This window comes from Myodes glareolus, chromosome 14 (assembly GCF_982192425.1).
Source record: "Myodes glareolus chromosome 14, mMyoGla1.1, whole genome shotgun sequence".
NCBI lineage: Eukaryota > Metazoa > Chordata > Mammalia > Rodentia > Cricetidae > Myodes > Myodes glareolus.
In genome coordinates, this window is record NC_142039.1 from 68,878,144 (window position 1) to 68,903,614 (window position 25,471).

Sequence of the window (25,471 nt, forward strand, 5' to 3'; positions counted from 1 at the left end):
TGACAAAATATATGGTGGCATTTCCTCAATTGCTTTAAAGACAACTCAGAAAAATTGCCAAACATGTTCAAGTTTCTTCTTAGGTCAAGGGCAACTTTTGGTCAGCATGAGGCAGCTCTCTTGTTATCTGCAGCCCACACTCCTTGTGCTTTACAGAACAAATCTTCTGCCTCTGTTATCTTTAGGTGCTGTGATTTTCCCAGGAGAAGTGGCCACATCTCAGAGAGTGCTGACGCATGGGTAGCAACTACTTGGAGTTTAGACCTGAAGTTCCAGGAGGAGAACCCATCTGTCACAAAGTCATTGCTTCACCTCCATACGTACCTGTAGGGTGCTGGGCATCAAACCTCCTGTATACTTGGGGATCAGGTCTCATGTATACAAAATTTTGCTGGCATGATGGAGCAACAAGAAGGCTGTACACATAGAACAGAGAGCAGCAATCCTCCTGCTTCCTCACTGCTGGCATCTTGTATAACAGAGCCCTAGGCACAAGCCCAGGAAATTGGCATCAATGTGGTGCTGCTAATGAGTCACAGCCCCAATCAGAGCTTTGCAATGTTCCCTGCTGTGTATCCAGAGTCACCTTGTGTCCTTTCAGCTCCTTAGTCTGCTGTAGTCTGAGACAGATCGTCTGTCCTTCCTTGCCTGTCTCCCTCAACATTGGCCTTGGTGCACAAAGTACTTTGGTTCATCCTGTAGGATGTCCCTGAACTGCACGCCTCTGCCATTTTCTTCAATTACATTGGGGTTCAGCAAGAACATTAAGCACAACCATGCCCATTAGCCTTACTATTCCATAGACATCTCTGCTTCTTGGTCCTGCTCAGGGGCCCGTGGCACCTGCAGAGTTTCCCAATGCATGGCATCAGCATCAGGGAGACATTTGTTCTGGAATAGAAACATCGTGTTTCTGGCAGTGTTTCCTGTAGATGTTAGTCTCCATGCAGGAGCCATTACTGCCCTGGGTGCTAACGGTACCTTTCTCTCCCCACCCTGCTTCTTTATTTATTAATTGAGTTGGTTTGCAAGAAAGCAATTTTCCATCTTTTTTCTGTTTGTTTATTCATTTCAACATTGGCACAGAAGTCTAGTTAGCAGTCACAGAGCCTCTGCCATTTGGCAATTCCTGTAAGGTTACTGGATATATTAAGTAAGGTTGGTTATCTGAAAACCATAGACTGTTCATCTCTATTGTTACAATACAGTTCTGAAATTGGCTCTCTATTAAATTCTTCTATCTGGATTTGAACATCTCTGTGATCTGTTTTATTAGGTTTCTCTAAGGCCTGTACCTTAGCACTCAGATGAATCACTTTTCTTAGTAATAAGAGAAAAATGATAATGCTGATAATGTTACAATTGACAGTCATAAATCCTATCTAAATTAGATAACCTTTCATTTGTTTGGTCCATTTTCACATTGTCTAGCATATTATCATCAGACACCCAAATCCCTCCATTGTAATGGGTTTTTCCATTTTTTACTGTGGGAAAAAAAGTCTCTTTTAACTTATTCTCCCTTTAAGAATTCCCAATTGTCTTACCAAATCTGCCAACGATGTTGATGAAGATGTAAGGCTTATTGCTGCTGCCCAGGAAAGTAAAAGGCTGACTGGATTTCAAATCAGCGACCTGCTTAGGCAGCAGCCGAAGAAGTGAGTTCAGGGGTAGCCCATATGCACAGTGGAGAGACAGAGAAAGAGCCACCTCTCTGAAAAAGTCACAGGGCATTGTTGGGAGAAAGCACTATGGTGGGTGTGGGGAGGCGCTGCCTGAAGGCAGAATCAGTCAGTCTGGAACCCGGGTACTTCTGGAGTTTAGGTGGCAGCTGATAAATAGGAAAGAAAATTGAATCATTTACTAAATTTCTACAGGGCCCAAACAAGCCTTTACAGATTTCTTACAAAGACTGACTTTGGCACGAGATAGAATGATACCTAATTCAAAAGGCAGAGAAATAACTAAATCTTAGGCTTAAAAAAGCCAGTTCTCGGGACTAGAGAGATGGCCCAGAGGTTAAGAGCACTGGCTCCTCTTCCAGAGGATCCAGGTTCAAATTTCAGCATCTACATGGCAGCTCACAACTCTCTGTAACTCCAGTCCAAGGGGCTCTGACACCTTCACACCAACGCACATGAAATAAAGTTAAATAAAATTATATAAAAAAAGAAAAAGCCAGTTCTCTATTGAAAAGTATAATTAGGCTGTTTAGACAAGGTCAGCACCTTTAGGAGAATGGATCTGAGATATAACTAATGTTAAACCTCAGGAGCATGATGATGTGTGGATAGGAGAGGTGATTTCCAGAAGTTTGTGGAAAAGTAAAAATGTCAAATGTTATAATTGTGGCAAACAAGGCCAGGCAATGATGTCACATATGTTTAATCCCAGGATTTGGGAGAAAGAGACAGATGGATCTCTGTGAGTTCAAGGCCACCCTGGGCTACACAAAATCAATGTGGAAACAGTTCCAGGTGGTCGTGTCTCACACTTTTAATCCCAGTGGATTAAAAGGAATACAATGTGGGAGGAGACAGGAACTCGCTCTCTTTCAGTCTGAGGGCTTCTTAGCGGTAAAAGCTCTCTATTAGCTTGGCTGCTTTGCTTTTCTGATCTTCAGGTTGAACCCCGATATCTGTCTCTGGGTTTTTATTATTTGTGCTACACTGGCCTGCCACCACAGGGGTTGGGCCACCTCTTCCTAGTGCAGGGGCCAGCACTCTGTGGGCATTGGGGCAGCTCTCTTGCTCAAGTGTTCAACTAAAGGACAGAGCAGGTCAGCATGGCCCAACATTATGTATGGCTTCTATGTTCCCTAAGGTGACCCAAAACACAGATATCGACACAAGTCCCAGATGTAGCCAGACTGTGGACCTAGACATGTCCCTGGGCAGAGGTCTGGGCCAGGATGACACTATGGCCCCAGGTGGCAGCACAGACCTCTTAAATCTGTATGACCCTGGCTGCATCATGGGCCACAGACTCAAACAAGGCCACAGATTGTGGCCCAGACCCCAGGCCTCCATGTGAGCCCTGTTGTCAATGTGTGCCATGTGCTGGGCTATAGAGTCTGGTAGATACAGACCCTTTGTGATGTCTGAACACTTGGGAGAAATGACTAGGCTCCATACAACTGCAAATCTGATTCTACACACTTTGAACCATTTTTTAGGTACAAAGGCATAGACAGCTAGAGGCACCATTTCGCTCAAAGCAGAGTGAGCTCACAGAAAGGCCAGGGGCAAAGCCCCTGTGCAGACAGTGTTGGCAGGACTGCATCAGTGAGCCCCTGTAGGAGGACAGCCACAATGACACCATCCATGGTTCCATCTTGGCAAAGTGCTCCCAGGCCCCAAGAGTCTGCCACTGAAAACGACTGTTCTGAGCTGTCCTATGCATTAGGCACCCACTGATTACCTGTCTAACTGAAAAGGTCTCCACTGTACACAGGAAGTTCAGACCCTTGAGCGAGGCAGCAGTTTGTACAGACAGAGTTCCTTTTGGGTGATGACAGGTCTGGAATTAGACAGTGAGAGCTGCAAAACCCGTGAATACAATCTAGGCCCTGAAAGGCAGGCTTCCCAGGGTTGTATCGGCTGTGTTCCCTCTGGGTACATGTGCACACTTAAGTGCACACATGGTGCACAATGCAAGGCGTGATGCACAAGGGAAGGCTGACTCCTCAACTGCCCACCAGGAAAAGCATCATCCCAAGGAAAGGTGGCCACAAGCTTCAAGGAAAGATGGAATACCATGCAATGGCATCAGAGCCGGGTGCTCACTTCAGATCCAGGGAGAGTGATTAAAAGCATGCTGGCCTCTGGACTTCTCACCTGGCTGAGGAGGCTCAAAAATGTGAGCCTATTTCCACCTTGACCAAAGATAAGAGAGTTGGAACTTACCTCTATTCCTTCAAGGTTGTTGTCTGTTTCAAGCTCAAACAAAGGTCCCACCTAGATTTAGATCAGAGAGTTCTTTTCTTTCAAGGTTGTTGTCAACAAGTGTGACTAATATTCAGACTTTGAATTTCAGGAATAAACAAGTAGGTATGTTTCTATCCCAAAAAAGTTTAAGGATCCAACTAAGGTCACACTCCTTTAAGGAGATTGCAATGGATTCCATCCAGAGAGGTGTTTGCCTACAGAATGCTTTGGTCTAAAACATGTGAACATTACTTGTCTTGTTCTAGTGACAGAATGTTTAACTATGAATTTAACCTGCGACCTTCAACTGGTGTGTTCATTTCCTTGCACATGTTAATTTAGTTTTTTTTTCTTAGTTTTCCTGGGTTCAGTCCCCAATGCCATACATAAAACATAATAAATACATAAATACTCAGCTTTGTCAAGGCCCGCTGAACTAACAGCAGAACTGGGGGTGTGGAAATGAGCCACACTGCCTGGCAGGGCTCCATCTTGTGAAACCATGTGTTGGGCAGTGCCTCCCAGTCCAGGAAAGGCCCGTGATCGAAAGCTCCTGTCCATGGGATGCTGTGGCCTTCTCAGTCTCCCGTGGGAGTCTGGGCACCATTGCTGCTCGCCCTACAAGGCCCCTCTTCTTACAGCCCCTCAGTCCTGGGGTTGGTCCTCCCATCTCTTCACCAGATACACACTGCTCTCTTGTTCCCAAGAGAGCTGTCCATACTGACTTCCAGAACACATTGCCTTTCTGGAGGGACCTCCCTTGGGACCCACTTAGAGCAGGACGTAACCACCATTTTCTATGACTTGCCCTGTTTGTTTCCTTTAGGTCAGTGTACTGTCACGCTGCCTTGCCTATTATCCAGGCTTCAGAATGCCATAGAGACTTGAAGTGATAATATTCTAGTTGACTATCCACAATAGGTGTAGGGGGCATGATTGTCTTATCTGTGTGATTTGTTTTACATCTTATGCACTTTAAGATTTTCTTCTTAGAGTAACACACAGATGATAGGGGAGTTCAGCCAATCACACTCTGTTCGTGGGGCGTGTTGCCCTTAGGCTAAAGTTTACCGATAAACCTGGCGAGTATGCTTCTGCTAGCTCTCTCTCGCCTGGCTCCTGCATCTGGATGGATCGTTTGGATTTGGGTGTAAGCTGGTGTAAGTCTTACTTCTGTTTATTAAAGCTGTATATTTTGTATTAAGATAGTCTGGGGACTTTTCATTACCAATCGCCCTGCGGCTTCATCTGGCACCCAACGTGGGGCTTTTTCCCCCCTTCGTGGCGAGGGCCTAGCAGCCTGAGCATGCACCTGGGGTCTCTCTGCAGCCCCACAGCTTTTACCCTGACTAGCCAGTTCCTAGCTTAAGTGCAAACCGCATTCGCTGGGTCGCCACGAAACAGCAGGCAGCTAACTTCCTTGCATACACCTTAAAACTTGCGCACTAGATCCCAGAGCCACATACCGCTACCAGCTCCCAACTGGCCCTGACCTCGGGCGGGCCAGGGAGGGAACTTCTTGGCTTCTGCTACCCACCTCGGGCAGTGACTTCCCTGCCTGAGCAGGTGCACATGATCTGTGAATTTAACCTCTGGATTTGAGTATATATATTTTAGAGTTTGCTTCCTGGTTTGACTACATTGCCACGTGGATTCAGGTGCGCCCCCGCCACCTACTGGCAGGTGTAACATGATGGGGGCCGGCTTGTTGGGGCTTCTGTCCCACCTGGTACCCCAACAGCTGGCAAATCCCAAAGAGAAATTATACACAGGACTCCATTAGGTTATAAACTGATTGGCCCATTGGGTCAGGCTTCTTATTAGTCCTTGTAACTTATATTAATCCATTATCATTATCTATGTTAGCCATAATGGCTCAGTACCTTTTCCAGCGGGGGCAGCTTACATGTTGCTTCTTCAGTGATCTGCGCAGGAGTGGCAGAGAAACTTTCCTGCTTCCCAGAATTCTCCTGTTCTCATTGCATCACCTCTACTTCCTGTCTGGTTTTCCCGCCTATACTGCCTGCCTGGCCAATCAGCATTTTATTAAAATATGATTGACAGAATATAGACAATTCTCCCACATCATTTCCCTCTTTTTTTTTAAACAAAGGAAAATACCCATAGTCCATTTGTTGGGAATGTGGGCGTAGTATTTCAGGCTACTTTCTGCTGGTTGGGGGCGCTGATGATCTTATGGGGACCTAAAGAAAATTTAAAGTTATAATCAAGTCCTGACTGGAGTATCCTGTGAGTCTTGATCATCTCAGGCAGTAGTCTTGAATCTGTTCTGGATGTAAAACTCAGACATCTGGGCCATCTGTTCCTGTCGGAGATTTTTCAGGTGGCCTCCCTTGGTCAAAGGTGATTTTTATTAACTCTGAATAAATCCAAAGCCTCTCGTTTTCTGTGGAAACAAAAGCAAAATCTCTTCTCCAAAGTAACATACCTTTTGACTTCAGTTTTGAAGCCAAGGTATTTTCAAAATACCTATCTTGGTTTAGTTCAGCAGCATTTATAAACATAAGTCTTTTAGCAGCTGTTGCTCCTTCCTCAACATTCAAACAATTCAAAGAGAGCATAATAACATACGGTATCAAGATTCTCTGTGTATTCTCCATCTTTATTTTAAACTCTTTTTCTTTTATTTTTACTTTTACTTTTTGAGACAGGTTCTCTGTATATCTTTGTCCTGGAATAACACTGTAGACCAGGCTGTCCTTGAACTCACAGAGATCCACTGTCTCTGCTTCCCCAGTGCTAGGATTAAAGGTGTATGCTATCACACCTTGAACTCACAGAGATCCTTCTGTCTCTGCCTCCCAGGCATTGGGATTAAAGGTGTGTACTACCACACCTTGAGGTCACAGAGGTCAACTACCTCTGTCCCTTAAAGTCTCAGAGGTCAACGCACCTCTGTGTGCTTTATAACTTATAGAGATCTCTGTGTGATTGGTTTTCTTTGGGGTTTGCTGGCTGTGGAATATGGGGCGGGATAGAAACCCCAACAAGCCGGCCCCCTCATGTTACAGGCAGGCAACGGTCATTACAGGTAAGGTTTTTCTTTTCAGCTGAAAATAAATAAATAAATACATACATACATACAAGTACAATTTCTTTTGATTGAAAATCTCAGAAAATATTACTATCCAAAAGTTCAATGGCCTTTTTAATTGCACTATGGAGGATATTCTGAAGGATGTCTCTGATATTCCTCTTACTTGGTTATTTCTGGGATCTGTTGCTTTTCTGGTGTTTGGCTATTTTATAAGGATGATGCAGTCCTTACAAATTAAATCCACAATGCTGAGGGCAGAGATTAAAACCTTAAGGACAATTCAGACTGACACCAACCTCCTCAAAAAAGAGTTTGGAGTTTTCAAGGAGGAGACTAGATCAGAGTTTGGAGTTCTCAAGGAGGAGACTAGATCTTTGTCTGATATGACTCGATTGACTGACCAAAATATCCAAAAGGTACAGTCTTTAGAAGGGAGCGTCACTGCTCTGGAGGAGGGAACAACAAAAATGACTCGTAACATCCAGTCCATGACTGTAAGTGCTGAAACATTAGCTGACCTCTTAAAACCATTGAATATGAAAATCGGACTTTATCAAAAGGGTATGATAGATTAATTAACAGGATTTCCATACGAGAAGGCACAGTACATGCCATGAGGATTGTGTCCAAGGAGGATATGGTATCTCTAACGGACAAGCTCCATGCCTTAAAATTATCAATGAAGGCGATAGTGTCCAGGGAGGAAATGGTGTCTCTGACGGACAAGCTCCATGCCTTAGAATCGTTAATGAAGGCTTTGGAGCATAATACTGGACAGGAGATTCAGGACTTACAGAAGGCAATGGTGAGCAGATTTAATAAGATTGAGAAAATCATAGACTCTGATGAACAGGAGCAAAACGTAGAAAGGCAACATTTACCTCCAAAAATTCTGAGTCTACACAGAGTTATACCTGTGTATAACTTTCCAGTAATAACATCAGAAAAGATAACTGGCTCCAAAAACCCTAAGGTCATTAAAAAACATACATGGGAGCCTATACATATGAGTGATCTGAAAGAATTTAAACAAGCAATTGTGAATTATGGACTTCCTTCATCCTTTGTTAGAGAGATGTTAAAATCCTGGGCTCTCAGCAGCACGGCAAACCCTCAAGATTGGAATCAATTAACATCAGCAGTCTTGGAGAACGGACCTTTATGGCATTTCAAATGCCTATTCAAGCAAGAGACATGATTGGTGATGGGATAATAATATATTAGTATTTGTGAGTTATTGTTTTTAAAAAATTGTATTGGTGTTGATTTTTGTACATTGATATATTGAATATTATATGTGAGTATGTTTCTACCTCTATTTGTATTGATATATATACATATATTTACATTCCTACCTCTGATTAAGATATTTATGTAATGATATACATTGTTTACATTTGGAGGTCATTGTCCTCACTCATTGCACAGTTGTTCATTCTCTTAGTCTTCAAGTTAGATAGATAGAAATCAATAGTCATATATGTTTATTATTTATATTTAGGCTAATCAGGTTATTTAGGTGTATACTTAGTATAGATAGTATAATCTTCAACCTCTTCAAAGAGCTGTGAAAAATGGCCTTTAATCTAACTCATAGTTCTATAATAGTGAGACACAATTGCTCCTGGCATCACCGCTCTACTCCCAAGAGAACGTTAAACACCAAAGACACTCCACCTGGAGCTTGTCTTCTTCCTGGCAGAACTGGCCTTTGGGCAAAGAAAAAGCTCATGCCTCGACCACTGACAGAATTACAAAATATCCATAAATGGATAAAAGCAGGATTGTCTTATCTTACCAAGACAGGGTGAGAGAGTCCTAAAAGGTTTCTTGCCTTTGAAAAATGGCATGTCAGTTACATCAGGCCTTAGCCAAAGTTGGTTGACTCAACATTGCATACGAGACTTTGGGTGATTTCCCAAGTATTCAGTTATCTCTTCCATTTGTTGCAAATTTCGGAAGTTTCCCGTTTGTACTTCCGGGCTGCTTGAGTAAAATTATTTCCCTTCTCAGAACTTTGATGGAGTTGAAGATTAGATAATTGTAGTTACCATCTACATTATTTAGACTCCCTGAGATAGAATGTTTAGTAAAACTTTTGTTATATGTTTCTTGCTCAATATTGTTTATTGTTTGTAACTTTATATTTATTATTTGTTTCTATTGTATATAGTTGTATTTGGTTTGTTTCTGTCTTATTTTAGAAAAAAGGGGAAGATGATAGGGGAGTTCAGCCAATCACACTCTGTTCGTGGGGCATGTCGCCCTTAGCCTAAAGTTTACCGATAAACCTGGCAAGTGCACTTCCGCTAGCTCTCTCTCGCCTGGCTCCTGCATCCGGACAGATTGTTTGGATTCGGGTGTAAGCTGGTGTAAGTTTTACTTCTGTTTATTAAAGCTGTATATTTTGTATTAAGATAGTCTGGGGACTTTTCATTACCAATCGCCCCGCGGCTTCACTCAGAAGTCTGCTACGTCAGTGAAGAGGACAGATTCCTTTATGGTAAATCTTGTCTTTTGGAATGAGCTGCAGCGCAGTCCTGAGTGCTCCTCAGTCAGGTTCACTTTCAGCCATGCTACCCATCTCCTGGGCACAGCTGGGATACAGGCCTGTTTGAAAAAGGGCTCCCTGTTTTAGTGTGGCTGCTTTGTTCAGCGCCTTGTTCTTAGGCCCAGGTTTCCCCTCAGGATGAAAGAAAACCCTGGGCAGCACTTAGAACGCTCTCAACTAAGGACTCAATAAGATTTAGTGACTTTCTCTATGACCTAGAAGAATGTCTCCACTGCGCAGGTCTCAGGGCGCACTCCTGGCAGGTCTCATGCACCTTCAGAAGGTTGGAAGTCCTGAGGTCTCCTGAGGGTACCTCCCTAATGGGAATGTGGATGTTAACTGCCTCTTTCTGTCCCTTGGCTCTGTTGAGAATGCCCAAGGAATCCTGAACTAGAACCACTAAAATCACGAAGAAAAGAACGTTCCAATTCCTCAGTTCGTTGCCTTAAGCATTTTATTACAGTGAGGGAAGCTTGTGACAGACACTGTACAGAGCTGGCAGCTCATCTTACCTGGTTTACAAGCCACCCCAAAGGTCACTCATTGGTGTCTTCTTTATTTGAACGTAATTCAACTCATTAGGTTTTTTCAGCAGAGCAAGGCACAGGTCTGAGTTTAGACCTTGACAGCTGAGGGCATCTGCAGGGTGACAAGAGCTATGTTAGTTTTCACCAACACGGAAACTACGCAACACACTGACAAGACCTGCCAGTGTCTCAGGTTATGTCCCCCCGAGAAGAACCTTAGAAATTATACTTTTCAACATCATCTCAAGTGTCCCAGCCTTCCTTCAGTATCCACAGGGTAGCAGGGCCTGGTCCAGCGTGTGCTCTGAGCAGATGTGCCGTGCACGGGGAGAGCAGGCTGGTGGGGGAAGGAACGAGACAGAATGCCTGTGTCTGTGCTGAGACGGGATGGGCAGAGTTGTAGCTGAAGTTACAAACTGAGGTGCTTTGCTTCTGAGCCTATTACACACTTGGCAAATACATACCCTTAACCAGACCAGTAAATACCAAGCCCTGGGTTAAGTCCTAGGCTCAGGGCCATAACAAGGGTGCAATGGCTTCCACTGTAGTTGAGGAAGAGAATCCACTACAAACACTTTCTCCACACAGTGTAGACCTTCAGGCTCTGCTGGAGGCAAACAGCATGCAGATGACTTCCCTGGACCCAACCTCAGAGACAGAGGAGGAACCTCTTCCTCATTGGCCACTCTGCTCCTCAGCTGGTTCCAGATGGAAAGGCTTTCGATGCTACCCACGTGCTCATGACTCAAAACATCTCCCAGGCCAGGACTTCCAAACACAAAATTGGGAATCCATGGCTGCTCTCCAGTGCGTGGTTGATGGGCAGGTGAAGCTTTACAAACACCTTGCACTGAGCCTCCCCACTGAGTTCTTCTTCCATTGTTCTAGCCCATCCCCAGGTTGCTGCTTCGTCCAGTCCCTCAGACTAAAGCTTTACATCAGCAAGGCTTCTGTCTAACTCATCCAGCAGCCAAACTTCCGGCAGAGTCTACTGACTCTCCCAGCATTATATCGAGGGTCCACGTGCTTTTCTCTGCAATTACAAAGTTGGTCAGCCACCGTCTGTCTGTATGCATCTCCTAAATGGCACCCTGAACTCTGCCCTTTTCGTCAGACAATATTTTAACGTCAAACCACACAGGGCCAGTATTGTTAACATTCGAGCACAATAGTTTCAGGCTGCACCTTCATTCAACCCATTCCTCACCAACTAGGTTTCCTCACCTCTTCCCTCCTCTCTGTTTTGTTTGCTTTTCCCTTCCACGCTGCCTGCTGGCAATGCCTGTCCAGTTCCTGCAAGGGTCTTCCTAGTGGAGCTAATGAGTGCACACCTTGACGTGGAATACAGAGGAGACAAAGACATCTGTGAGTTGTTCACACACCAGATGTAGGAACTAATTTGAGGCTACACCCGAAAGACCAGGGTGTTGAAGAAAGCCTTCAAAGGAGACTAAGATGAAGACATTTAAGATCTTAAAGGTAATCCACAAGTTCGTTGCAGCATAATGCAAAGAAGATAGAATGGCCCTTGAGCTGAAAACCGTGATGAGATGGTGACACGAGCTCTGAAGTGGGTCCTGCTGATTCTGCACCACTGGCGTCACTGGTAACCCACAGTCTGATCCAGGATGACAGGAACCATCAGCTCTCAGTTGTTAGAGGAAGGTCAACATGGCCGTGTGGAGAGAGCTTGCACAACTCTTGATAAGACCAGCAACAGAGAGCGGGAAGAAATGATGGAGTCTTGACAGAAGGGAGGGAGTCACATGGACAGGATTATGAATACAAAGGGTGGAGCTAGGGAAACCCAGCCATGGGGAGGTCTGTGTGTGGTTTCTGTGTGCATGCCTGTGGAGGGCTGGGTGGGCTTCTGGGGATCTGTATGTAGCTGTCAATGGCAATCTCCCTGGAGGGAAGTTGATGCGTCTCTGTGGACTTCTCCCAGGGCCCACACAGATCGTATTAGTCACTACTGTCTCCCACTCTGCGGTGTCTGTGAACATCTCCTGAAATCTGCGTGGATGTGCAGGTGGGTCTGTGAAGGTGTCTGGAACTGTAGACTGTCAGTGTGGGATACAGTCAGGGACTTGAAGGATGTGCGTGGTTTCTGTGCTGGGGAAGTCTGTGTGGAAGTGTCTGGTTGCAGCTTGGGGGTCTCTACCTGTGGATTTCTGCAGAGACTCTAACCTCCTTCTGTGGGGTTCTCTGTGGTAGTCTCTGTGGAGTGTTGTGGGATAACGCTCTTGTACTCTGTAAACATTTCCCACTTGTTTACTGGTTTAATAAAATGTTGATTGGCCAGTAGCCAGGCAGGAAGTATAGGTGAAGTAGCCAGAGTAAGAATTCTGGGAAGATGAAGGTAGAGACATAGTCATCATTCAGAATCAGAGGAAGCAAGATGAGAATGCCTTACTGAGAAACGGTGCCAAGCCACATGGCTAAACTCAGAAAAGAATTATGGATTAATTTAAATTGTAAGAGCTGGTAAGTCATAAGCCTGAGGTAATAGACCATACAGTTTATAATTATGAGCCTCTGTTTTTCTTTGGGACTGAACAGCTGCAGAACTGGGCAGGCCAGAAACTTCCATCTACAATTGAGATGTTTGGGGATCTCTGCGTTTTGAACCATGAAGGTCTCTGGGAGTAGCTTTCTGGAGCCCTAGGATGTTTCTCAGTGTGGGCTATATCACGGACTTTGTAGAGATCTCTTTGGGACCTATCGGTCAGAATTCCTGTTGAGGTCTCTGTGAGATTCTCCAAGCCCAGAGCATATCCATCACAGCTGACAGGACTGACAGTGGCAGCCCCATTCTTGCTGCCTGGTCTCTCGGCATCATCATCTCTGGCGCTTGGACCAGGAGGACTCCTGGGACTCACTCCCAAGACTTTGCTGGACCCAAATGTGCCTCCTGGGTTCCTGAGAGGACCCAGTAGTGCCAACCTCAGGGTCCTGGCTTCACTCTGTCTTCTGGGACAACTGTAGGCTGCTCTCATTGATATTGGGCTGGCTCAGAAGAGGCCAGTTTCTCTCATATCCTAAAAACCTGCTGGGTGTCACAGGTAGAATCTTGGGTTGTGTGCTGGACAGTCCCCATGTCCATGTCCTCTACCTGGGTGGGACTTTCTGGGACAAGGTTTTCTACCAGGGAACAAGTGACGCTGCTGGAACGGTTCACTAGCTGCCTTCTGTGAGGAACAGTGCAGGCCACCCTGGGGAGTGGCTGCTCTTGTGTGCAGTTACCTCCATGTGTTTCCTAAGAAACAGACCCTGGGGCACAGAAACCTGGAAAGGTAGCAGAGAGATGCCCAGAAATCCAAAGATTCCAGCCCAGAGAACCAAAGAGCACCTGCACTTTCGACAAGTTCCCTCTGCTGTGTGAACCAGCACTATGAGGGGGCCTGTTCTGCTGGTCTCATGGGAAGGCAGGGGCTGGAGGCCTAGAATGACTTGCTGTGTGACCACAGTGCATCCCCTCAACCCTTTTCAGGTGTCCTCCTTCCCTTCAGAGTAAATGCTGGCACAGGTGTGCATGCAAAACCACCGGGCTGTGAGGCACGTCCAGAATTTCTAACTTCTGGCCTTTCCACCAGCTCGTCTCTAGAATTGAGGAGGTAAGAACATGCAGATTACTGGACGTGCTGTTGGGAAGCTAACTTCCATCCTTGCAGGATTTGTCTCAAGTCCTTTAAAGCTAAAGGGCTCCTCCAGTCCATGGTGGAGAGCCTGGGGGTGAGCCAAGGTGCGTGACTCAGACCCTGATGTCAGCGGTCTGTACTGGAAGGGCAGGGGATTCACATGCGTGGAAACTTTCAGGGCATCCTCGTGTTCCGTGGCCTCCTGCCTAGGCTCTAACCTTTGTATTTTCTACCACCAGATGGGAACTGTATATACGGTGGATCAGAAGGAAAGACAAATGTCCCAGAGTCATGAGACCCTCAGCAGCCACTCTGCAGCTGCCACCCTCATGAAAATTTGTCTTTCTGTGCTGGCCACCATCCTGGCATTGAAGGCAGACATAGGACAGGGTGACACTGCTTTGCCATCCAGGCTGAGTTGGTTGGGGCTGAAGAACTCAACTGATTGTCAGTCTCCAATGAGGTGAGTAGGGGGTTCTTAAGATCCCTAGAACCTATGTATCCTGGCAGGATATCCAGAGGTCATGATTCTCCTGCTTTGAACTCAAGGATGGCACATTACCATCCTAATGACTGTGCCTACTTTGTGACTTGGGTAGACACTGGGCTGGCTCTCTGGTGCCTCTGTATACAGCTACACAAAGATCAGGTTAGAGCATATCAGGAGAAGATATTTTGAGCTGATCCTTAGGGTGGGGTCTTACGTGGTTGACGTAGCACTCGCCCCAGTCCTAAAGAATACTTGTTTGAGTTTTATAGTGTTGATTTAGACTCTTCCCCTACACACACACACACACTCACACACAGGCACACACAGGCACACACACACACACACACACACACACACACACACACACACAAATCCAAAAAACTTTTATTTCCATAATTACAGTATAACTGACTCTAACTAGAGTGATGGAGTTAGGAGATGGTTCAGGCCCCTCTTTGTAGAGCCATATATTCTCCTGAAGCGGTACTCTAAGGTGGACCAGATGCAGACACTTCTCTGTGGCCTAGCATGCAGATACAACAACAAGATAAAACATACTCAGAGGAAGTAATGTCTAAAAGTTTTCTTTAATTTGGAGAAAACACTTGTTTTCTAGATAATACATTTTCTGTAAAGGCAGTGCCTTGGGCAGTGGACAGCTATCCTCGGGGCATGTGGAACCTGGCCTTGCTGCTGATGGGGACTGACTCGGGAGACAGGGTCTCTGGATACCTGGGCCTGGTTTTTTCCATAGGGCACCCCTTTGTCTTGGCAAGGTAGACTGTGTACCTTGATGTTTGCAAGGTGAGCTGTGATACTGTTTTTTTTGTTTTTATTTGATTCTGTTGTAGGAATTCTTTTGTGGAAGACAGGCCTCCTCACTGCATTTGAGGGAACACAACTGTGGTTAACTCGCAATTTTCCCTTTAGAATTTGCCCAGCAGTCATCATAAGGTCTTGTCCTTCAGCAGCCTGTTGGGACATGAATACTTTACTTATGATGGACCCTTGGCCTTGGGCAATTGATGGTAAACCCTGGCATTTTTGTTTGGAGATCTGTTTTACTTTGCATTTTGGGATTAATATCGACAGTATAAATCTTTTTATTCTGTCACAAAAATTTTCGTTATTTGACCTGTGGTCTAGGACAGGCTTCGGCCCTTGAATTTGTATGTCCTGCCTAGAGGCCGGGATATCTTCAGCAAGCGGACCCTTGGGGGCCCTGTTGTGGCATGACTTTCTAGTGCCGCCATCCCGCAGGACGACAGCAGAAGCCGAGCAGCGAGGTGTGCTCAGGCCCGCGTCGTCTGCATCCTGGGGGAGGGCTTTAGAAGGTGATGGAAGTCTTCCACTTGTCTTTAGCAATGGATTAATTTGAATATTACCCATCTTCACAGCTTTCACGGGGAGTGTCCACTCAGAGGAATCTTCTTCCTCTGCCTCCTCCAGCTCCTTGGTGTCCCTGCTCCTTGAGAACTGGGAAAGCGCACCGATTACACGAACTGACACCCCTTGGTAGTTACGTCTTGAGGTCACCCCATCTCTCTCCTCTGATTCGAAGATGCCTTTCAGTTGGCCTGAACTCGGCTCTGGGTTGTCTGTCTCAGATCTATTAACTGTGTTGCTGTGCCAGGCTCTGCCCACGATGGTCTTTGGGGTGAACACAGAAGTCATACTGTCCTCCTGGGTCACCGTAGGGGCTTCAAAGGGCCCAGAGTTGATACGAGGTGGAGTCTCGCTCAGCCATCCTAGGTGGAGCGCAGGAGGATAGTTCTGTGTGGACTGAGATTCCACGGTGGAAGCTGTTTTCATCGCTTCCTTTTCTGGGTCTCTCTGGCTCCATCTGTGCCTCACCAGGCGTCGTGTAACTTGTGCTTCTAGCACCTTCTGAGTGCCCGGATCTAAGAAGGAAGGCGCATTAGTAATTTCTGTGCTAGTGGTTGAATGACTGAAAGATGTTGTTTTCCAAGTTCCCATATTTGGTTTTGTGATTACAGGAGGGTAATGTTTATGGTCTAAACAAACCACAGGACCGATTTCCTCGGGCACCTTAGTGTCTCTGGTTTGCCTCCACTTACTGTTCCAGCGGTTTCTCAGGGTGCCTGCCAGCTGTTTCTTTCCTGGTCCCACCGGGGAAACATTTTGCACATTACTTCTTTGGTGTCTCCTATGACAAGTTTCCACCTCTGTCTCAGGAACAGCCTCGAGAACTCTGCCTAGGGAATCATCTGGGCTCCTGTAGAGATCTTTTTTCAGAGCTCTTCCCAGACATTCTGTCAGATCCTTGGGTGGGTTTCTCCATGGTTGGAATTTCTCTGGACCCTTTGACGAGAGCCACTGTGGAGTCTGACTGCTGTTATTTGGCTGTGCCGAGGGGCATGAAGTCCTGTGATTAACTTGTGCCTGACCCAGGTCCAGAGATAGCTGGACTTTGTGGGGCCATTGTCCTTGCTGTTGCTTGAGTCTCTTTTTTAAGTGTTCTTCCCTCTGCTCCCGGTATTTGGGGCTAAGGAGTTTCCCCTGGAGATGGACAGCAGACCCCTGGCCCTGCGAGACCCAGCTGTAGGAAGTGTGTTGGTTAAATGCTTCCTGTGATTTTTTAACTATGACTGGTAAATTGCTCATACTTTCTAGATATTTCTTCAAAAGGTGGCGCTCTAGGTGTTCAACAGCACGTGGGACAATAACTTGGGGTCTTGAAGGTGTAGGGCAAGAAGCCCCATCATCCCTAATTGGAGCTGAATCACGTGGTAGCTTTGAGAAAGAGGATGGGTAACGGGCCTGGATTTGGATTCTAGTCTTTGGTGGAGATTGGGACCAGGAAAATTTTGGAGTCCAAGGTTGGGATTTGACCAGGTGGTGAAGCAAGGGCTGTGGAGAACAGAGCTGTGGAGGGTCCTTTGTCTGAACGTGTAATGGGCTGTAAGCAGAGAGTCCATTGAACAAGATAGAGGAGCGTTCTAGTGGGGACCCTGCCATACCCACAAGGGACTCACTGTGGAGAAAGGGGAGACCCCAGTAAAGCTGGGTATGTGTCTCCTTTAAGTCGTTGCCAAAGACCTTCTGCTGACCCGGAAACTGCCCAGATATGCAGTTTTTGTTCCAGAAAGGGCGTGAGGTGATGGTGGCCGGTTTGCTATTCCAGGAGTGCAGCAAGCAAAGGTCAGATCTTTCTTTTAGTTCGACTCTTTTGTTAACTTGAACCTCTAGCATCTTCTGCATGTCCGGGTTGATGAAAGTGGGCTCCCCAGCCTCTATCTGCCAGCATGTGGGGCCTGTCCTGAACGAGGCCTTGTGGATGTTGAGTGGAAGATCCTCTTGCAAGGACTCATCAAGTGTTAAGTTTGAGTGGCACAAGGTTTTGGCAGCTAGCTGGTACCTGAAAGGGCCTGAGATAGGCATACTTAACTGGTCAAGTCCTGGAGTAGTTGAGGTAGGCCTGCTTGAATGGTCCAGGCCTGGGCTAGTTGAGGTAGGCCTGTTTGAATGGTCCAGGTCTGGGGTGGTTGAGGTAGGCCCGCTTGAATGGTCCAGGCCTGGGGCGGTTGAGGTAGGCCTGTTTGAATGGTCCAGGTCTGGGGTGGTTGAGGTAGGCCCGCTTGAATGGTCCAGGTCTGGGGTGGTTGAGGTAGGCCCGCTTGAATGGTCCAGGCTTGGGGTGGTTGAGGTAGGCCTGTTTGAATGGTCCAGGCCTGGGCTGTTTGAGGTAGGCCTGTTTGAATGGTCCAGGCCTGGGGTGGTTGAGGTAGGCCTGCTTGAATGGTCCAGGCCTGGGGTGGTTGAGGTAGGCCTGTTTGAATGGTCCAGGCCTGGGGTGGTTGAGGTAGGCCTGTTTGAATGGTCCAGGTCTGGGGTGGTTGAGGTAGGCCCGCTTGAATGGTCCAGGCTTGGGGTGGTTGAGGTAGGCCTCCTTGAGAGGTTAAGGCCTAGGGTCGTTGAGGTAGGCCTGTTTGAATGGTCCAGGCCTGGGGTGGTTGAGGTAGGCCTGTTTGAATGGTCCAGGTCTGGGGTGGTTGAGGAAGGCCTGTTTGAATGGTCCAGGCCTGGGGTGGTTGAGGTAGGCCTGCATGAATGGTCCAGGCCTGGGGCGGTTGAGGTAGGCCTCCTTGAGAGGTTAAGGCCTGGGGTGGTTGACATGGGAGAAGACAAACCTGACCGAGGTGTGCTCTGTGAAGTTGCCAGTATTTTCCAGTTAAACTGAGGAGATACCATGCTGGGTTCTGGCATGGGTGGAGGACAAGTCACAGGATCCAGAGGAAGAGATGGGTAGGAAGGTGCCCGTTGTGGTGGTGAATGGCGTCTTCCAGTTGTCAAGGTCTCTGGTGGCCAAGTATTCACAGACGGCTGTGACTCAACTGGTGAGGAATTCAGCAGGACAGGTGACAAGGGTTTAGAAACTTGGAGCAATAGGTGTTCATTGTGAGGAGCAGAGGAAGTCTCTAGGGATGAATTGGTGGCCACAGACTCCCCTGTGGGCTGCCTAGGTGGCAGGTGGGCTTTGGCAGCATCTGGTTTGAATGCTTCACCTGAGGCATCTTGTTTTAATTGCTGGCAAATACTGGTGTTGACAAGCCTCTCCTGCATGCTGTGAGAGACAGGAGATATGATTGCAGCCAGGAGCTCATGGGGCCAGGAGGTAGGGCAAGATGAATAGGGGAGGACCCTCACAGCCCAGCCCAACCACCGTTCCACACTCTGCTCTTTATGAGACCTTGTTCTCTTAACCTCAGGACTGTACTCACATCCCACCCATCCAGAGAGCCCCTATTCCCAGGATAACCTCATGCCCTGGTCACGGGTGATCACATAGCAGGCAATAGGAGTGAGCCAGAGAGAACTGGAGATGGCTCACCTGTGCAGAAGTGAACCCAGTACCTTGTCCTCCTTCGGTTTCTTCCTGCTGCCTCTGTAAGCTGGAAATGGAGACTGGGTTATTGGCGGGTATAGGAGGGACGCAGTATCTTACCGGAGACTGAATGGGCTGTCCTTCCAGAGAAATGAAAAGTTAAACAGGAGCTCTGTTATTTGTGAGCAAGGTCGGGTGCCCAAATGCATGGGGAGCAAGGCACATGTGGGACAGGACTACACCATGAACCAGGCGCCTCCACTTCTATTGACCTCCATAGGTGTCATTATCTCCCTGTGGAGGGCAGGGAATGACCAGGGCTCTGAGAGAGGAAGTTGTCTCAGAGAAGAGGCAAACAACCAATTTACCTGCAAAACAGGCAGCATGGCGCCACTTCATCCCATGGCTCCACGTCATCACATGGCCCCACTTCCGGCCACACCACCCCTCCCCAGGCAGTACCCAGTCCTGGCTGTCCATAGCTTCATTCTGAGCACAGAACCTGGGAAATGTCTTCAATTCTGGGCTCCTCCCAGGGGCTGCCTCCTCCAGGGCCCTGTAACTCATTAGTGTTATCACGGGGGGTGGGGGGGTGGGGGGTGAAGTCACCTCGCCAGGGGAAGGAAGTAGCCTACCTTTCACAGTCCTGATTTGCTTCCTGGCCTTGCCGTGCTCCCTCCTTGCCACCTGACAAAGAGAGAAACACCTGCTGCACCATTCACGTATCTATAATGTGGGCAAATGTGTGTTCTTTTTCTCTCAGAAAACGCAAATGGGGGCTGTTTCTGTGAGATCCACCATGGATGTCATTGATCAAAGTTCTGCTGAGGAACCAGAGGCTCAGCTCTGAGCTACCAGCAGTCACTTCCTGATGTCCTGAAGGTTATCGCCCACTTCATATCAGCTGGATGAATCCTATAGGCATGTATGTTAGAGGGGAACACAGAAACCATTGCTCAGAACCTTTCCTTTCTCAGAGGTTGCTAACCAACCCAGGAACACCGCCCCTGACCACTGAGTCACAGGGTCTCTCCCAGGTATGGATGTTCTGAGAGCAGACATCTTGGAGCCCACTCTCCCCTCTGCCCTACCTGCCAGTTCTCAAGAGGATGGGGTTCTGCTCCAGGCTGAGATCCCCTGTCAGCCACCTCCCTATTTGATTTGGAAAGTGAAGTCTGGAGAGAGAGGAAGCTATTCTTGGTTGGTTTGGGCCTAAGGCATACTTACATTTTTGGTGGTGGTGTTTTCTCCTAGGGGAGGTGAGGGTGAGTCAAGGGGGAGGAGGGGTAATAATAGGCGGAAGAGCCCCAGCCCGCACACAAAGGCAAAGATTATGTCTATTGCCCAAGTGGTGGAGCTGGGGGTCAGCCATGAAGGATCAACGCTTTCCAGAAGAGAGAGAAAATTCTCCATCTGAATCGCACTGCTGCTCTCAGGCAACTGAACTCTGAGAGTTCTTTCTGGGAGTTGGCAGCTGGGTCCAGGCTGCATCATAGAGCTCCTGTCTCCCTGTCACAAAGGGCTCCTGGGTGTGGGGGAGGGGTGCTAGGAAGAGCTGACCAAACAATCACTCCCTGTCCTCCAGCCTGGATGGGCTTCCTCCTCCACAGCCTTTTGTGTCTGTTTCCAATTCCATCTGTACACTCCATCAGAAATAGCGTCTTGTCTACTTTCTCTTCCTCTTCTACCCCTAGAGAGAGACTTGTCTGTGTTCTGTGGGCTTTTGAGACCCCCAAGTCACCTCCAGTGACAAACCTCCTCCTAAAGGCCCCATCTCCTAATCCCTTCCAAAAGGTCTACCAACTGGAGACCAAACACTCAAATATATGTGCCAATGGGGTTTATTCCAACCACCGCCTTCCAGTCTCTGGCCCTCCATACGCTTGTAGTGATATCATAAAGCAGGTTTCACTTCGTCAAAGTTCAAAAGTCCCCATATGTAAGGCCTGCGTTACTCTCAGTACAGGTCCCACGCCACTGTAGCACTCACCAGCTGGACTATAGCCTGAAGATTGAAAGAACACACAAGAGACCTGGGTCATTTCAAAGGAGATCAACCAAATGCCGTTTATTCAAGCTCAGGGGAAAAAAACATCACTAACTCCTGCACCCTGGAATACCCCCAGGCAGGTGGGAAATTTCCATGCCCAAAGTGGAGTCAACAGAGTCCCTATAGCTAATCACCAGGGGGGCAGAGGGACTATAGGAACAAACAGGATGTTTAGCTGGCTGGCCAGAAACTGTCCTCAAGATGAAACCCGGGAGCAGGGGTAGTAGACCCGTGGGCCTTATACCCATAGGCTCTCAGGGTCTCAACACTACTTTAAAGTCCAAAATCTCTTCCAAGACTCAAGACAATTGTAAGCTCAAGTAAAAGCAAAACTCAAATTCCATGTGCCCACATACAATGTCACAGAATACACATTCCCATTCCAAAAGGGAGGAAGGAGGGTGTTGTGAGGAAATACTGAACCAAAGCAAGACAAGAACCCAGCAGGGCAAACTCCAGACTCTACATCTCCATGTCTGATATCAAAGGGCTCTTCAGCTCTCCAGTCCTCTCAGTTGACTGCAGCACACTCCTCTTGGGCTGTGTCCACCTCTGTTAGCAGCTCTCCTCGGCAGGGATTCACGGCTCTGGCATCTCCACCATCCTAGGGTCTCCAAGGCCTCTAGGCTTCTCCTTCATAGCTTCACGTATTGGCCTCTCTAGGCCTCCATGCAGGGACAGCCCTGACTTATGCCTGGTCTCAGCAGCTTTCCTTAAGCACAGAGGATGATCCCACAACCTCTTACTTACGTTTCCTTCGTGACTCTAACGCCGAACCACAAGGCCAAAGTAGCCAAGCTCTGCTGCCTGCTTCGCATTAAACCTGGAACCTGGACCCTTCTTGAATTGTATTGGCATAAGCTTTGATTTGTCGTTGCTCTTTAGGGATAAGACATTCCTTAAGGCCTTTTCTTCTCACAAATTGCAGGATTAGCTGGCTGGGGTCTTGCCCTGTGGGGACCCCTCCCTTTACTCCATTCCTCTTTATCTTTTTCAGCACCAAGCAAGTCTCCAATATTCTATTTCTTGTGCTCTTTGTCCCCTTCAACTGTACACTTGTATTTCCTTTTGCCCTGATTGATTTTTTCATTGTAGATATGCATAGCAATGACTGATCTCTAATATGCACACAACAGAGACAATAATAAACTGGGACAAGGACAAAAAGTACCCATGTTTGTTTTTTTTTTTCCTTTTTCTTTTTTTGCCAAAACACCACAAAAACTGTCTCTAGCCTGGTTGCTAATATCATTCTCTTCTGGATTTTCTTGATCTGGGCCTCTGTAGTTCATATTGGTCTCAGGACTACTGTCTTCCAGACACCTTCTAGGACTTCCCTTAAAGCCTTGTTTACAGGATTTGGCCACCTTCATAGTCCAAAGTCTTCCACGTTCCTCTAAAATATCCAGCATGGTCAGGCCTGTGGCAGCAACTCCCCACTTCTGGTACCAACTTCTGTCTTAGTTTCTTTTCTATTGCTGTGAAGAGACATCATGGCCAAGTCAACTTCTAGACGAGTTTATTGAGGCTTACGGTTTTAGGTGATGGCTCCACGGCCGTCATAGTGGGGAGCAGGGCAGCAGGCAGGTAAGCATGGTGCTGAATTGGTAGCTGAGAGGTTGCTTCTGATCAACAACCAAGAGGCCCAGGGGTGTGGCACACTGGTAGTGGTGTGGACTTTTGAAACTACCAAATCCATCCCCAATGACACACCTCCTCCAACAAGGCCACACCTTCTAGCCCTTTCCAAACAGTTGTACCAACTGGGGGCCAAGCATTCAAATACATGAGCTTATGGGAACCTGTCTCATTCAAACCATCATAACAGTGGGATTTTTTTTTACCCTAAGTCTACATTGCAAGTAGGGAAGAGCTGGCATCTTTGTAATGTGGAGTCTTCTTCTCTGTGTGCACATGAAGCAAGCAGTTCCCTCTGACTCCTTCAGCCACAGTATTGTGCTTTTCCTCATATGGATCCTGTGTGCATTTTTAGATTTTTATTTGAATACTTAACTTGGAGCTAGTAAGATTCATGTTTCCAATTTATTTCATCTGTTCATAGAAGGAAGAGACTGCTTTCTATTTATTAATCTTTAAACTTTGTAGTTTTGGCATGGCAGCTTGTCCCTTCATGATATTTTCTTGAAGATTCAGTGAGAGTTGTTGTAGGAAATTATTTTAGGGTGTTTTGCTTTTGCTTATGTTGCATTTGTTTAATTCTGTGAAGCTGTGATTCTTTGCCTTTTTAAAACACCTGATGGTTTAATAAAGAACCAAATGGCCAATAGCGAGACAGGAGAAAGGATACACAGGGCTGGCAGGCAGGAAGTATAAATAGAAGGAGAAATCTGGGAGAGAAGTAGCCAGAGAAGGAGGAGGACATCAGGGACCAGTTGCCCAGCTACACAGCAAGCCAAGGAGTAAGAAAAAGGCATAGTTTTAGTATGTTAGTTAAAACCTTTGCCTTTTATTTAGAAATATGGATTGATTTAAAATGTAAGAGTTAGCTAGTAACCAGCCTGAGCTATTGGCTGAACATTTGTAATTAATAATAAGTCTCTGAATGGTTATTTGGGAGCAATTGTCAAGACACAGAGAAATTTGGCCCACAAATGGTGCCCAACATGGGGCACCTATATCCATATAAGACCCAAGAAAGTTTTAAAAAGTTCTAAACACATAAAAACAGAGTCAAATGTGGCTTCTTAATCCCATGTCTCTCATGATGGCCACAGTAAAGAGACATATCTCCTGGAAGCTGCCAGAACACCATGAGCTAAGTCACATGACCTATTCCTACAGTCTCTCACATGGGCCACAGTACAGAAAGGTGTTTGCCAGCTGCTTCCTGTGGGCTTGAGCCGCCAGCATGAGCTCCACCAGAGTGCTGGATGGCAGATTTGGGGTTATGATCATGAAGACAGAATAGGTTAGAGAAGCTCAGTAAAGACAGATCTGGGTGGAAAAAAAAATCTCTAAATGGGTTACAGTGTGTTTAAAGATGTGCAAAATCTTGGAAGAGAAAAGAAAAAGGATATAGACAGTCATAGAAAAATATGTAATTGTAAAATAATAAAATCCTTAAAATGGTGGAAAGTAATATTTTTTAAAAAGGCCATGTAAAAATAGAAAACACACAGAAAGTCTGAATTCTGTATGTTATTGTGTTGTCTTTACATTTTCTGATTGCTAATAAAAAAAACAACAGGTGCTAAGGCACATTGGATTATAGAAAATGTTACATTAAACCAACCTATATATTTTAAAAATGTCTTGACTTCAAAATGGAAGTCAAAAGATGTTATTTGAGGGAAGAGGTTATACTTTTTATTCCCACAGGAGATGAAAGGCTGTGGATTTATTTCAGGTTGATATTTATCAGGTTTGATTGGTGAAGATAGTCTGAAAATCCTAACTACAAACATAAAATAATAAACCTAGAAGAACTACAAGACATATGATGTATATTTTACTTGCTCAAATAGAAAACAAAAAATATTTTTGGCTGACTTATGTACAATGCACAGTTTATGTTTGTATTAATACAGATATGTACATTACCTTTAAAAGTTTATGTATTTTCAGAGCAAGGAGACCAGACACTAATAAAAATAGATAACCCAAGTGATCCAGCATCTCACTTCTGTTACAGTTTCCTCAGCGTTCTGCATCCAGAACAGCTTTAAGGCTTCAAGACTGCTGACTGAGATGATACAGCCTCACAGAAGGCTCCAGCCAAGGTTTAACAATTATCCTGACTTTTCTTAAGGTTCCTGAAAGATTCCAGCATCCCAGGACAACAGGATGTAGGCTAGAGAAAATGAGTTATTGATGTTTGTTATCATTTAAGAGGGTTGATAACAAATTGTTGTTGGTCTTAGTTTTGAAAAGAAAGGCTTAATAAAGGTGTTACATTCAGAGATCTTTTTCTAAAGGAAAAAAGGGATATGATATACAAATGATAAGGGGGAAAGGATAGCTTACTGAATCTACTTTAATCTAAAAACCAACTATTAATCTCAAAATATTTTACACTGATATGGATTTTGGTTTACTGACACAAATTCAAAGTTATTTTTTCTATTTTATGCATGTTTCTACTGTTGTTTGTGTTACTGTGCTTATACAGCTCATTTAAAATATAATGTGTAATTAAAAATACAGGTGAGTAGTTAGTCATCTAGAATAATCAAACTTGTAGTCATATTAGATATGTTTTCAAGGTTAAACAGATAAATAGATGGTTTCCAAACACTTCAAAGACCTACAGAATATGGCATTTAAAATGTTTCAATGACATAAGACATTTCCTGACAGTGAAACACACCTGCTCCTGGCAGGTCTACTACTTTACAAAAGGATGATGGGCATCAAAGAAACTCCAT

The 25,471-nt window shown here is 46.0% G+C and overlaps 1 protein-coding gene across 1 annotated transcript; it reads right to left on the reverse strand.

Moving 5' to 3' along the window:
* Nucleotides 1–14,758: 14,758 nt before the first annotated feature.
* On the reverse strand, nucleotides 14,759–20,558 carry LOC125409075 (uncharacterized). Its single transcript, XM_085698894.2, has 4 exons — nucleotides 20,264–20,558; nucleotides 19,672–19,723; nucleotides 19,043–19,103; nucleotides 14,759–18,775 (listed from the first exon to the last, which is right to left on the reverse strand). Exons 1-4 carry the CDS (start codon nucleotides 20,528–20,530, stop codon nucleotides 14,803–14,805), a joined length of 4,353 nt encoding a protein of 1,450 aa, XP_085555020.2. The 5' UTR covers nucleotides 20,531–20,558; the 3' UTR covers nucleotides 14,759–14,802.
* Nucleotides 20,559–25,471: the final 4,913 nt, after the last annotated feature.

Bases quoted from the DNA above. Each gene is read 5' to 3' on its own strand.
- LOC125409075 (XM_085698894.2), bottom strand. From the start codon at position 20,530: ATGATGCAGCCTGGACCCAGCTGCCAACTCCCAGAAAGAACTCTCAGA. The intron at 19,724-20,263 runs GTAAGTATGCCT...TCTCTTTGTCAG, and splicing joins AAAACACCACCACCAAAAAT to GTGGCAAGGAGGGAGCACGG. The intron at 19,104-19,671 runs GTAGGCTACTTC...CTCCATTTCCAG, and splicing joins GCAAATCAGGACTGTGAAAG to CTTACAGAGGCAGCAGGAAG.